Genomic DNA, 14,360 nt, shown 5'->3' with positions numbered 1-14,360 from the left:
TATATAACATTTATTATTAGAGATTTTCAGAAAGCATCAAACTTACCTCTTAAATTTTTCCAAAATACTTTTAACATGAGGCCCACAGGAAGCAAAGAACTTGCTCAGTTCACACAGAGATAATAGTGGTTTTACAGTACAATCTTAAAAGTTCTTTAGAAACTACAGCTGGTTTTTTGCTTGTTTTGTTTTTTCTTCTCTCAGAATATCTTTAAAAGGAAACTATGTTTCTTGAGACTTCCCTGGTGGTCTAGTGGTTAAGACTGAGCTTCCAATGCAGGGGGCATGGGATTGATCCTTGGTCAGGGAACTAAGATCCCACATGCAGCGAGGTCAGGGGGTGGAGGGGGTAGGGCAGGGAACTCCATGTTTCTAGATACCACTGACTTTTGTGAGCTCTTTATTGGCAACTTTATTCCTTAGTTATTTATTACTTTTTGTTTTTCTGATTGTCTTTTCCCAGGCGTTGCGACCATTTATGTTCGTTATAAGCAAGTTCATGCTCTGAATCCTGAAGAGAATCGAATCATCAGATTAAACAAGGCTGGCCTTGTCCTTGGATTACTGAGTTGTTTAGGACTTTCTCTTGTGGCAAACTTCCAGGTTTGTGTTTTAGCCTAGCATAAGTATTTTCCTGAAGTACATAAAAATACATGCTAAAAAAGGAAATCTAAAGGTCCAATTACATAATCCAAGCAGATATTAGAGTAATGCTTGCTGCTATAACAAAGTCCAAAATTTCAGTGTCTTAACACAATTGAAGTTTATTTTTTACATAGATGCATCACATGCTGGTATTTTTGGTTGGTAGATGTCTTACCTTCCACAGTGATTTAAGGTCCACACACTGCCCATCTTTGGGCTTTCAAATCCTTAAGACTCTTTTGTCTTCTGCATCTAGCTGCCTGAAACAAAGAAAGCATGCAAAATTCACACCTGCTTCTTAAAAACTTTGACTTGGCAGTGACTCATATCGTTCTACTCACATTTGTTTTTGCTAGATACAAGAAAGGCTGGGAAATAAAATCTTGATGGGCAGCAGTTCCCAGGGCAACTCTATTCTATGGAAGGGATACAGAAATTTGTGTGGACAGCTAGCTAGCTGTCTACCACAAATACAGTCCTGCCTTCTGTAGTCGGTTTGTATAGTTCAGTGTTTAAAAATGTGTTTGGGGGTTTTTAGTATTTGGATAGTGATTCTTTGCTCCAGTTATCCCTTGATCGATTTAACAATATCTCTCATCACTGTATAGTAAAAATGGATTGCAAAGTGACCTTCACATTTAAAATACTACTTCTATTAGTAGCTGATAATTTTTTACACAGCCCAGTGAATTCCAGTGGGAGTTCCTGATAGCACCCATGCAAAACTGCCTTTCTCCCTTAATCTCTTTCAGTCATTAAAACAGTTTATATTTGTATACATTCTTTATTTTCAGTTTCCATTCTAATTCACATTTATCACAAGGGTCTCATTGACCTTGTAATTTTGAGTCAAATTACTTTTTCTCTTGATAATATCTATTTTCATGCAGCTTTGGACCTGTTGAATGAATATGCTGTACATCTGTTACTCATGGCTTCATTGCCTGTTTATAAGCAAACCCTGTAGCATTACTCACATAGCAAACAGTTCTCCTTCCTTCCTCTCTAAGGTAAACTTTCACTGCTTATTTAAAATGGTGAGTTAAATGCCTCTCTTCTCCCCACTTCTCTCTTGCAGAGACAAACTGTAGTTGATTCATATAGGAAAAATTGTACACAAACCAGGTCTACAAAGGATTTATACGTGCAGAGCTTAAATTGGAAGAGAGGCAAGCATTTTATTTTAAAGTAGGGACTTGTTGGTTTTATCTGTTAAATATTTCTTGAAATCATCTGCTTCTCCATTTTTTTTTTCCGACTGTCTCTACCATCTCCTTCTCAACCAGTTTAAATTTCACCGCCTCTCCTCTGGATTACTGTCTTAGCCTCCCTCATAGTTCTTCTGCATTCCCTTTAATTTGATGCTGCAGCCAAAGTAATCTTTTAGAAATATATGTACACCTCATTCCTATTTCCTTGTACCCCTGCTTAAAGCTCACAGGTCCAAGGTCACTAGAAAAGAGATAAAATCAAGAGAGAAAAAAAAAATTGTTAAATTACCAAGCTGCTTAATTATCAAAAGGTCCTGTGTAATCTGACTGCTGTCTACCTGTATAGCCTCATGCTGCATCATTGCCCCTCCTTATATTATACATAACAGGAGTCTTTCTGTGTTCCTTGAATAAGACAGGTTTACTTAACTCTGTTTCATACATTGTTTCTTCTGTTGCACATGCTACAAACCAAGCCTAAATAGATGTAGGCAGACTTTTATTTCCTCAGGGCAGTCTTTTTTGTCAGTAGATTTCCTCTTGTAAATTTCAGGTTTTCTTTCTTTTTGTTCTCTAATCCTCTGGAAACTATTTCTTTGCAGCATTTCTGTCAGTATAATCTTTTATTTATGTTTTTTAAATTTATTTTTAATTTTTTAAGTTGATATATTTCTCCATTAAGTATAGCTCAGTGGTTTCATTCACCATTGTATACCCAGCACCTAACTTTGGCCACCTAATGCGGAGAGCTGACTCATTTGAAAAGACCCTGATGCTGGGAAATGTTGGGGGCAGGAGGAGAAGGGGACAATAGAGGATAAGATGGCTAGATGGCATCACCGACTCAATGGACATGGGTTTGGGTGGACTCCAGGAGTTGGTAATCAACAGGGAGGCCTGGCGTGCTGCGGTTCATGGGGTCGCAGAGTCGGACACAACTGAGCAATTGAACTGAGCTGAACATAGTACTTAGCACAGTCATGGATTCATACTAAGTATTAATATTTGATAACTTATTGAGAGGGGCTAAAGGAACTAAGCAGGATGGATAAAAAATTCCCTGTGATTACTGTGATTGTCTGCATTTAAAGCAACCTAATAATTACAATATGGCCTTTGAAAATTCTGAATTAAAAAATTGCATTATTTAGTTTCTTTGAAAACAAGTGTGTATAAAAGCTCCAGCAAGGGAATTCCCTAGTGGTCTAGTGGTTAAGACTCTGTGCTTTCACTGCCAAAGTTTTTGTGTGTGTGTGCTCAGTCACTCAGTTGTGTCCAACTCTCTGCGGTCCCATGGTCTGTAGCCTGCCAGGCTCCTCTGTCCATGGAATTTTCTAGGCAAGAATACTGGAGTGAGTTGCCATTTTCTGCTCCAGGGAATCTTCCTGAACCAGAGATTGAACCCACGTCTCTTATGTCTCCTGCATTGGCAGATGGATTCTCTTTCAGAGGGCTTGAGTTCAATCCCTGGTTGGAGAGCTAAAATCCTGCAAGCATACAGCCAAACAATCAAAAAAAAAAAAAAAAATGCAGCAAAGCAAATATGTGTCCTCAGTGTTTAGGAATTTTTCCCATCCTAGTGTGTCAACTGAAATAAAAATATACCATGTGAGAGATGTGAATTGCAGTTTTATTTGGGGACTTATGAGGGCTTCCCCTGTGGCTCAGCTGGTAAAGAATCTGCCTGCAATGCGAGAGACCTGGGTTCAATCCCTGGGTTGGGAAGATCCCCTGAAGAAGGGAAAGGCTACCCACTCCTGTGTTCTGGCCTGGAGAATTCCACGGACTATACAGTCCATGGGGTCGCAAAGAGTAGGACGCGACTGAGCGACTTTCACTTTCACTGAGGACGGCAGCCTGGAGGCATCCTCTGAGTTCACTTTGGGAAACCGCTCCAGAGAAGTTAAGGGGGCTCCCATCAGTGTATATGTGATACTGGAGAAAGAGTACATTCAGTCGGACACACGTCTCATAGAAAGTTGCTGCTAGTCATAAGGCAGGACTATCGAAGTTAGTGCTTTTCTAAGTATGAAAGGATACAAGAATTTGGGTTCATAAAATTACCTCTGAAGGCCTGTTGTGCCAGTTTCTTGCAGCACACAGAGTGCTTCGTTCCTGATCTCTGCCCTGAGCTCTGTTCAGAGTGTTTTGAAGATCAATGATTACCAGCGCTAATCCCTGTAGGTCCAGAGTGACATTCTTTAGTTGACCCTAGAAAAACTTATCCTCAAGGAAACTTGGAAGGGATAACTAGGCAAGAGTCTATATTGATTTTCTAGAGCTGTCATAACAAAATACCACAAGCTGGATATTAGAAAATGAGAGAAATTTATTCTCTCAGGGTTCAGGAGGCCAGAAACCTGAAATCAAGATGTTAGTAGGGTTGGTTCCCTTTTGGGGGCTCAGAGGGAGAATCTATTCCATGCCTCTCTCTCCGCTTTTAGTAATTCTTGTCATTTCTTGGCTTGTGGTGGCATAACTGTAATTTATGCCTCTGTTGTCACATGGCATTCTTCCTTCCTAGAAAATTTATCTTCAAGGAGACTTTGGAAGGGATATCATTCAGTTCATCGCTCAGTCATGTCCGACTCTGTCCAGGCCTCCCTGTCCATCACCAACTCCTGGAGTTTACTTAAACTCATGTCCATTGAATCGGTGATGCCATCCAACCATCTCATCCTCTGTCATCCCCTTCCCCTCCCGCCTTCAGTCTTTCCCAGCATCAGGGTCTTTTCAGATGAGTCAGCTCTTCGCATCAGGTGGCCAAAGTATTAGAGTTTCAGCTTCAGCATCAGTCCTTCCAATGAACACTCAGGACTGATCTCCTTTAGGATGGACTGGTTGGATCTCTTTGCAGTCCAAAGGACTCTCAAGAGTCTTCTCCAACACCACAGCTCAAAAGCACCAATTCTTTGGCACTCAGCTTTCTTTATAGTCCAACTCTCACATCCATACATGACTAGTTTTTAAGTTTCATTAAAACTTTCAGGTGAAGATTACAGGGTATTCAATACATGGTTTATAATTTCTGTAGCAAACATTTGCCCCTGATCACACACATACCCCTATAATTTGTCTTGTCTTTGTCAAGGAGTATGTTTTTGTCTTTGTTAAATGATATATATTTTTTTCTTTTTTTTTTTTAAAGATTTATTTATTTTTTAGCCGTGCTGAGTCTTTCTTGCTGTGTGAGGGCTTTCTCTACTTGCAGTGATCGAGGGCTGCTGTTTAGTTGCAGTGCACAGGCTTCTCATTGAGGTGGCTTCTCTTGTTGTGAAGAATGGGCTGTAGGGTGCATGTAAGCTCAGTAGTCGTGGCCAATGGGATCAGTTGCTCTGTGGCATGTGGGATCTTCCTGGACCAGGGGTTGAACCAGTGTCCCTTGCATTGCAAGCAGATTCTTAACCACTGGAGCACCAGGGAAGTCCTAAATGATATATTTTTAAAGAAGATAAAATTGTGACTATTGTGGTACATGTGTCAAAGATTGCATTTAATTTATTAATTATTGAGAGGAATAGTGGATACTGGAAACCACTTCAAAAAGAAGTCAAAGTACCATACAATTTTAAGTCAGAAAAGGAATGCTCAAATGAATTTGCAGATAGATTCTAAACTATAGATTCAAAACTAACAAAACTGGTCATTATTCACAAAGTGAAAGTCGGTTGCATTCAGTAGGACACTGTATGCCTTTCTATTCACATTGATTACTTGTGTTACTATGCATTTTCAATAAGTTAACTTTTATCTCTACACATAATGTCTATCATTGTACAAGTTCTCTCTGCAAAATAGCCTAAACAAAGCCAAGTACAATTAACATTTCTATAGAATCATTCCCACAGGCTCTAGCATTCTATTGAAAGAGTATCTGTTGCCCATTTCAAGATCTTTTGCTGTTTCCCTAGTCTCTAAATGACAAAATTATCAGTTAAAACCAGCTTTATACACCTCCATTCTGATTATAAACATAGTATTCTTTTTAACTGTGGGATTTTGTTGATAGAACTGTGTGCTGATCACATGTGGGCATTGATCAGACTATATCTGTATTTAGCTTCATCAATATGTGAATGAAAAATGTGTGTTGCCTGCCACATCAGTAAACAAAGGATATCACAGTCATCAAGCCACTACAGCCGTCCCCAACAGTGAGCCTTGAGAAAACTCAACATGGAGACAGATGGGCTCCCAGCTGCCAAGCCTTCAGCCCCTGCAGCCACCGCCCAGCAGTGCACCCTGAGGGGACTCAGGATGGGAACTGGATACTGGACCTAGATAGCTAAGGTGCTTCTCAAAGGAATGATTTCAGTGAGCCCAGGCTCTTGCATCTTTACATATATAGAAAAGCACAAAACTAAGTTGAGATATCTGGTTTTCTTTAATTAATAGTAGTCATCTTTGTTGCAAAACTTTCTATATATCTGGCTCCTCCCTTACCTCTTCAGGACAGTTTCTTAGAGCTATCTGAGAGGCTACCTCCTGGACTTGAAGTCTTCAGAAAGTCTTCCAAATATAACTCTCAAGGTGGCTCAGATGGTAAAGAATCTGCCTGCAGTGCTGGAGACCTGGGTTTGATCCCTGGGTTGGGAAGATACCCTGGAGGAGGGTGTGGCACTCCAGTATTCTTTCCTGAAGAATTCCCATGGACAAGGAGTCTTTTGGGCTACAGTCCACGGGGTCACAAAGAGTTGGACATGACTGAACAACTAAACACAGCACACACTCAACTTTTATCTTTTGCATATTTTTCAGTCAGCAAATATATGTGAAAATATTTTTAAGGAGAAAAATCCTGCTCTTAGCCCTATGTCAATTTCATTTTTTGCAGCCTTTATCCATATATACTGGTAAATTCACATGAACCAAGAAGATACTACCATTTTGTATTGTTTTATGGGTGCTGAATTTTTTTTTTCTCTGTGACCCTAGGTGATAGTAACAATTATTTTTTTCCCTTCCCAGTGCTCATAACTTACTGCCAGTTAAAACATCCCAAACCTTATCAAAGTAGCACTTTCTCCAAAAGAATCCGAGTAACTTGTTATCTTCATTTCTTTATACTTGAGACTTCTTACACCTTCAGCTAAAAAAGTAGACTGTATGTGAATTAGCGTAGTTGATTGTAGAAGGAGAGAACCAACCCCAAACCTAATCTCTCTTCTGTTACCTTAGTCATACCCTCTTTTTTCTTTTAATTTAAATTTTACTTTTTTAATTGTAATGTAATTGGTTTATAATGCCGTGTTAGTTTCTGCTGTACAATGAAGTGAATTAGCGATGAAAGTGTAGTCGCTCAGTCATGTCCCACTCTTTGTGACCCCATGGACTGTATATAGTCCACCAGGCTCCTCTGTCCATGGAATTCTCCAGGCAAGAATATGGGAGTGGGTTGCCATTCCCTTCTCCAGGACATCTTCTTCCCAACTCGGGGATCAAACCCAGGTCTCCCGCATTGCTGGTAAGTTCTTTACCATCTAAGCCACCAGGGAACATATCCCCTCTCTCCTGGACCTTGCTCCCACCCCTCCTCCCTGTCCCCCCCACCCCCCATCCTCCACCCCCTGCATCATTCCCATTTAGGTCATCACAACACCAAGCTGAGCTCCCGGTGCTATACATCAGGTTCCTATTAACTGTATTACACATGGTAGTGTATCTATGTCAGTCCCATTTTGTCTGTTTGTCCTACTTTCCTCTTCCCCATTGTGTCTACATGTCCATTCTAGATTCCACATATATGTGTTAATAAACGATATTTGTTTTTCTCATTCTGACTTACTTCACTCGTTATGATAGACTCTTGTTCCATCTACGTCTCTACAAATGACACTGTTTCATTCCTTTTAATGGCTGAGTAATATTCCATTGTGTGTATGTATCACATTTTATTCATTCATCTGTCAGTGGACATTTAGGTTGTTTCCATGTCCTGGCTATTGAAAATAGTACTGCAGTGAACACTAGAGAGTCATACCCTCATCCCATGTGCTGTGTGGTATCTTGTCAACCAAATGACACAGACACCATCAGTTTAGAAAACTGTATTAGGTTGGTACAAAAGTAATTGTGATTTTTCATTGTTTAACTTTGCTGTTTGATATTGGAATACATTCTTAAGTAAATGTGATTATGTTATACACTATTTTAATGCACATTTCTCACTTTTTTTTTTTGCTAATGACTTAGTACTTGCTGTTTATTTTACATTTATTTTAGGCTAGGGAAATGATGTTAGATGAAGCAAATTTGAACAGTTTTCTTATTCAAGTTCAAAATGGGTTGTAAAGCAGTGGAGACAACGTCCAACATCAGCGCATTTAGCCCAGGAACTGCTAAGGAACATACATTGCAATGGTGGTTCAAGAAATTTTGCAAAGGAGACGAGAGCCTTGAAGATGGGGGGAGCACTGTGACTGGCTGTTGGAAGTTGACAACAATCAATTGAGAGGATCATTGAAGCTGATCCTCTTACAACAGCACGAGAAGTTGCTGAAGAACTCAATGTCAACCATTGTATTGTCGTTCGGCATTTGAAGTAAATTGGAAAAGTGAAAAAGCTCGATAAGTAGGTATCTCATGAGCTGACTGCACACAAAAAAGTCATTTTGAAGTGTTGTCTTCTCTTATTCTGTGTAACAGCAAACCATTTCTCAGTTGGATTGTGATGTGCGATGAAAAGTGGATTTCATATAGCAATGGGAAATGACCAGTTCAGTGGCTGGATTGAAAGGAAGGTCCAAAGCACTTTCCAAAGCCAAACTTGGTCATGGTCACTGTTTGGTGGTCTGCTTGCTGCCTATCTGATCCTCTGTAGCTTTCTGAATCTCAGCGAAACCATTACATTTGAGAAGTATGTTCAGCAAATAGATGAGATGCACTGAAAACTGCAATGCCTGCAGCTGGCATTGGTCAACAGATAGGGCCCAGTTCTTCTCCACTACAGCATCCAAAAGTTGAACAAGTTGAGCCGTGAGGTTTTGCCTCATCCACCATATTCACCTGACCTCTCGCCAACTGACTACAACTTCTTCAAGCATCTTGACAACTTTTTGCAGGGAAATGCTTCCACAACTAGCAGAAGGCAGAAAATGCTTTCCAAGAGTTTGTTGAATCTCAAGGCAAGGATTTTTATGCTATAGGAATAAACAAACTTATTTCTCATTGGCAAAAATGTGTCATTGTGATGGTTCTTATTTTGATTAATAAAGACATGTTTGAGCTTAGTTGCAGTGATTTAAAATTCATGGTTCAAAACCACAATTACTTTTTCACCAACCTAATACTTCAGCCAAAAGCTTTGATAATAGAATTTTTGGGGAGCTACTGTCATCACTTTTAAACAGGGGCATATATAGTAAAAAGTAAAATGTAAATGGATATTAATGAGAGTAAGGCAAAGGAAAACAATAAATTAATTCAAAAACAAAGAGTAAGGTAACAGAAAAAATTTGCAATTTATGCTAATCCCTTCTTGTATAATTTATCAAAACAAGTCAAACTAGAAACAAGGAAGACTGTTTTAATTTCTTGAACCTTTAAATTGTATTTAGATTTTATTTGAATTTAAGTTGATACTCCTTGCCTCCTGCATTCCCAACCATCCTAGTTCTCTTTACTTTCTTCTACTCTTTTTCTATAATCCATATCACTATTTAACATATATGAAATTATTTCTTAAGTTTATTTTATATTGTTTGTGTTCCTTCACTTGAATGTAAGCTGTGAGGGCCAAATTTTTATCTGATTTGTTTACTCATATATCTAAATGCTTAGAACAGTAGCTTGACACATAATAGGCACCCAAAAAAGCGTGATTAAATGAATAAATGAGTAATTACTATCATGTTTTCACTAGTGGCATGTGAATTAATTTGGATGACTGTAATTTTCAGGTTTATGCTGAATACTGAGAGAAAATTATCTCAGGAAATAATCTGTAGACTCTGCATAGTTTTCCTACTCAGTGAATGTCCTGTTGAATTTGCTGGACTTGTGTTTCTAAATATTGTGTTTGTGATGCTTTTGGAGTTTCTTTTAATGACTTATTTCTTCCTTTTACCTCTTAGAAAACCACCTTTTTTGCTGTACATGTGTGTGGAGCTGTGCTCACATTTGGTATGGGGTCATTATATATGTTTGTTCAGACTATCCTTTCCTACCAAATGCAGCCCAAAATTCATGGCAAACAAGTCTTCTGGATCAGACTGTCATTGGTTATCTGGTGTGGAGTAAGTGCATTTAGCAGTATCCTTTGCTGTAAAATGTGGCTAACCTTGAAAGGGAATTGAACAACAAAATTTAAGTGAACACCGTTGACATATTGTAAACAGGCCTTTTGTGGGTGAGCTCCTTGGTTTACTAAATCCTAAGTTAATTTGAATCATGAAATTCAAATTTTTACTTGGGACATGGTGACTGAGTGAGAAGCAAAGATAATACATAGCCTAATCATACTTACTTCAAAGATAGGAAAGGTGAATTGATGCCCTCCTTAAGAACAATTGTGTAGCAAAAGCTTATGATAGAACTAAGAATTTATTGAGCAAAGAGAGACTAACTCTGCAAAGCATTTCATAATAATCTGGGCACATTTTAAATTTTACTAATGCCATGTAATATGAAGTCTTTAAGAAAATGGGCTTGGGCCTTGGAAACAAATATATGTGTGATCCTTTTAGATCTTTGAAGATAACTGTTTTTAATTTTGAATTTAACTTAAACTTACAGGTCTTCCTTGAGATTCTTCCTTGACTTATTTCTTTTTAATAGTGCTGACTTGCTCATCACTTTTGTACAATGGCAGTTTTGGTGCTGATATAGTACAGAAACTCCATTGGAACCCTGAGGACAAAGTAAGAACTGAAATAATTTACTAGATACTCCTAATCAGAATCCATATTTTAATGCTCAGAATGTAGTATCAAGTTTGTCATGAGCATTTTTTACATGTGTGCATGTCCAGTTGCTCAGTCATATCCAACTTTTTGGGACTCTTGTCGACTGCAGCCTGCCAGGCTTCTCTGTCCATGGAATTTTCCAGGCAAGAATACTGGAGTGGGTTGCCATTCCCTTCTCCAGGGGATCTTCCTGACCCAGGGATTAAACCTGCATCTCCTGCATTGCAGGCAGATTCTTTATACCACTGAGCTACCTATTAACCTGAGCATTGTTTACTTAAACTTTTTTAGTGGCATTTAATGGCTCATGACTTTGAAAAAGGCAGTAACTTCTTGGTTACAGAGTTAAGTTCTCCTGTTCTTAGTTATTTGAATGAAAATTTTACTTGCTATAAATGAAAATGTGATAGGTCATTTAGGATGTCTCTACTGTCCACCTTTAATTCTAGAGATATGTTAAATAAATCATGGGTTGATATTTCAGAATACTGATTGGTTTATAAATATTACAGGTTTTTTATTTGAGGTTATATCAATGAAATTTCACAGAATTGTTTTGTCGTTGTTGTTGTCACTTAAGGGTTATGCTCTTCACATGATTACTACGGCAGCAGAATGGTCTATGTCACTTTCCTTCTTTGGTTTTTTCCTGACTTATATTCGTGATTTTCAGGTAAGAAAATGTAGAATTAGATATATGCTGTCAAACTTCCTTTGGTGGAATAAGAAACTTTCTATAGGCAACTCTCGCCTTTTCAAAAATTAACTTCTTAAGCAGTGAGCCAGAAGAGGAGCTTCTAATATGATTTGTTTCTGTGCTTTGAGAAATAGTGTTCTGTTAGCAAGGTTAAGCCTTGAAAGTAGGGTTGTAAAACGATTAAATTTGCGTATATTCTCTCAGAGAGTTTTTATCAACTCAGGCTTCATTTATATAGGCCATCCTCAGTATTTAGTTTTATTGATTCTTCATAGAAACCAGAGAAAACCAAGGAACTTCTGGGGAAAGAGCCTTGTTTTTCCCAATTCTGTTGGTACTACAGATGATACTTTTGGCAGTACAACAGCCGTCTCTCTCTTGTTCCTCATTAGAATTGGTTTACATTCCTGATCCCAAGATGTTCTCAGAATATATTGAACATGTGATCTGTCTTTAAGGAGCAAACTTCTATATGTAATTTTCTTTTCTGTTCCAGAAAATTTCTTTACGGGTCGAAGCCACTTTACATGGATTAACCCTTTATGACACTGCTCCTTGCCCTGTTAACAATGAACGAACATGGCTACTTTCCAGAGATGTATGATGAAACAACAAAATATACCTTTGGTGATTATGATTCTCAGGGATTGGGGAGATATCCATGAAAGTTACTTATTCTGCTCTGAAATTTTCAACCGTTTAATCAGGCTGACAGTGACGTGAAAGAATCGTGATAATCAAGAGACATGAATTAAGACATTTGATGTTATTTTAAAGGACATCTTCAAGAGGATCATGTAAAAACATTTATGCCTATACTTTTTTAGCCCAGAAAGTAAAACCAAAGGACTACAAAATTGTATATTTTTTTCTACTTTTTTTTTTTTTTTAAGAGAAACAACCAGAAGTGCACCAAGCAGTCTGCAAAATCCAACTTTTTGCATTTTTGAAACCATTAAAATCCAGACCGTTTTCTTTGGAGCACTTATGTAAGAGAAATGTTTCAGGGCCCCAAATAATCAGCAATGCTCTACATCTCCTTTAGAAGGGTTTTGAAGTAATAGTTTTACCATATTAATACATTTCATATAGTCTTTATAAAATTTATTTCTTCTGGAATCCAATTTTAAAGGGAAGTAGACCGGAATTCACATGAGCACTTTAATTGCTTAAGCTTTACACAAGATATTCTGTGGATACTGATTTGATTCCTGCCACAAGTCCAGATACTATGCTAAATGGTCTATCACACATGCTTGCTTGCACTTGTTTCATGAAGCTTAGTCTCTGATGTGAAATTTTAATTACTAATGAATGAGAAAAGTAGCTATAGGTAAATGTACTCCAGTTACATTTTGTATAAAACAGTGGTTAATGTTCCTCCACAAGGCTGAGAAGTTTGTGAATAATAGCAAATATAATTAATATAAAATAAAAGTCACCTCAAATTGTACTCAAGAGTTTCTTAAGATTTCATTTATAGCAAATTATAATTATTTGAAAAAGAACCCTTGAACATGTTGGACCTTTTTTGATGGGATGTGATCTTTGTAGAACCCCAATTCTAAAGGATAGAAACAGCAATCCAGAAAAACTAGGTTCTGAATACTTATGATACATGCGCCCACCAAAATAAGTTTCTTTCTCTCTGGACATGCAAGTAATTGGAGCACTTCTACTTGAATCCTTATCTGTGCAGATAAAGAATGCTTTACAGATCCCAGATAAAATTCAGAAGAAGAAAACACTCATCTGAAAGGTGCCCAGTGATCAACTGATTTGCAAAAGAATCTCTGAAGAAGATTAACAAGGTTTTTCCTTTTAGAAGAAGTGGGTCCATAGCCAAAATAAAAGATGGTAAGGAAAAGTTTAAAGTGTAAGAGGGAGCAATTAAGGGAGGATGGTTATATGGTAGAACTGTAGATTTCAATTATGAAAATGTTGCTGGTTATAAAAAAATGTTTCTGAAGACTTCTGGACTTATAAGATAGAAAATGGAATACAATACTGTTTAGCTATATAAAGCAACAGTGAACATGGGAAACATTTTAGTAAACGCTGATTGAAATCTGACATCACTAGAAAAAATTTTCAGTACAAACCATAAAACATCTTTTTCATGCCTCTGAAAATCATGATTTTCATCATGTGCAACCACATCTGTGAAATAGTATCTAGTCCTGAGTGCTGTCCCTCAAAGAAGCTGTAATCCAAGTTGTGAAGGACCACAGTATGGTAAGAAGAAAACAGATAAAATCAAAGTTCATAAAATTATAGTTTATTTGGGGGAAAGATGGCACAGGGAAGAACATGAACTTGTGCTTCCATATTAGAACTTAGAGGTACAATAACAACTTTATTATTTTTTTTTTATTCTTGAATGCTTTTTATTGGTGATGGTGATCAGTTGCGTTTTGTTTTGTTTTCTTTTGTTTTATTTTACAATATTATATTGGTTGGTTTTGCCATACATTGACATGAATTCGCCCCAGGTGTACATGAATTCCCCCTCCTGAACCCCCCTCTCACCTCCCTCCTCCCTTTATCCTCCCTCTGGGTCATCCCCGCACACCAGCCCCGAGTATCCTGTAACATGCATTGACCCTGAACTGCTGATTCGTTTCACATATGACAACATACATGTTTCAATGTCATTCTCTCAAACCATCCCACCCTCACACTCTCCCACAAAGTCCCAAAGACTGTTCGATACAACTGTGTCTCTTTTGATGTCTCGTATACAGGGTTATATTTCCATCTTTCTAAATTCCCTATATATGTGTTAGTATACTGTATTGGTTGTGATCCACACAGTCAACCAATACAGTATACTAACACATATATAGGGAATTTAGAAAGATGGAAATATAACCCTGTATACGAGACATCAAAAGAGACACAGTT

At 37.9% G+C, this 14,360-nt stretch overlaps 1 protein-coding gene across 2 annotated transcripts in view; it reads left to right on the top strand.

Moving 5' to 3' along the window:
- DRAM2 (DNA damage regulated autophagy modulator 2) overlaps positions 1-12,909 on the top strand; it is a 29,051-nt gene extending 16,142 nt beyond the window's left edge. Inside the window, exons 1-6 of one of the 2 annotated variants that reach the window (XM_088835568.1) lie at positions 466-603; positions 5,917-6,146; positions 9,929-10,106; positions 10,632-10,714; positions 11,340-11,432; positions 11,953-12,909. In XM_088835568.1, coding sequence (XP_088691694.1) covers positions 9,980-10,106; positions 10,632-10,714; positions 11,340-11,432; positions 11,953-12,060 — 411 coding nt within the window. In that variant the 5' untranslated portion in view covers positions 466-603; positions 5,917-6,146; positions 9,929-9,979 and the 3' untranslated portion in view covers positions 12,061-12,909. Of the gene's footprint in view, positions 1-463; positions 604-5,916; positions 6,147-9,928; positions 10,107-10,631; positions 10,715-11,339; positions 11,433-11,952 lie in introns of those variants that run through there. The other variant, XM_055402673.2, reaches the window with a different exon arrangement.
- Positions 12,910-14,360: the final 1,451 nt, after the last annotated feature.

The sequence above is a fragment of the Moschus berezovskii genome, chromosome 4, assembly GCF_049115385.1.
Source record: "Moschus berezovskii isolate FMDL1 chromosome 4, NW_MosBer_1.0, whole genome shotgun sequence".
Lineage (NCBI taxonomy): Eukaryota > Metazoa > Chordata > Mammalia > Artiodactyla > Moschidae > Moschus > Moschus berezovskii.
This window is presented reverse-complemented; position numbering and strand designations above follow the sequence as displayed.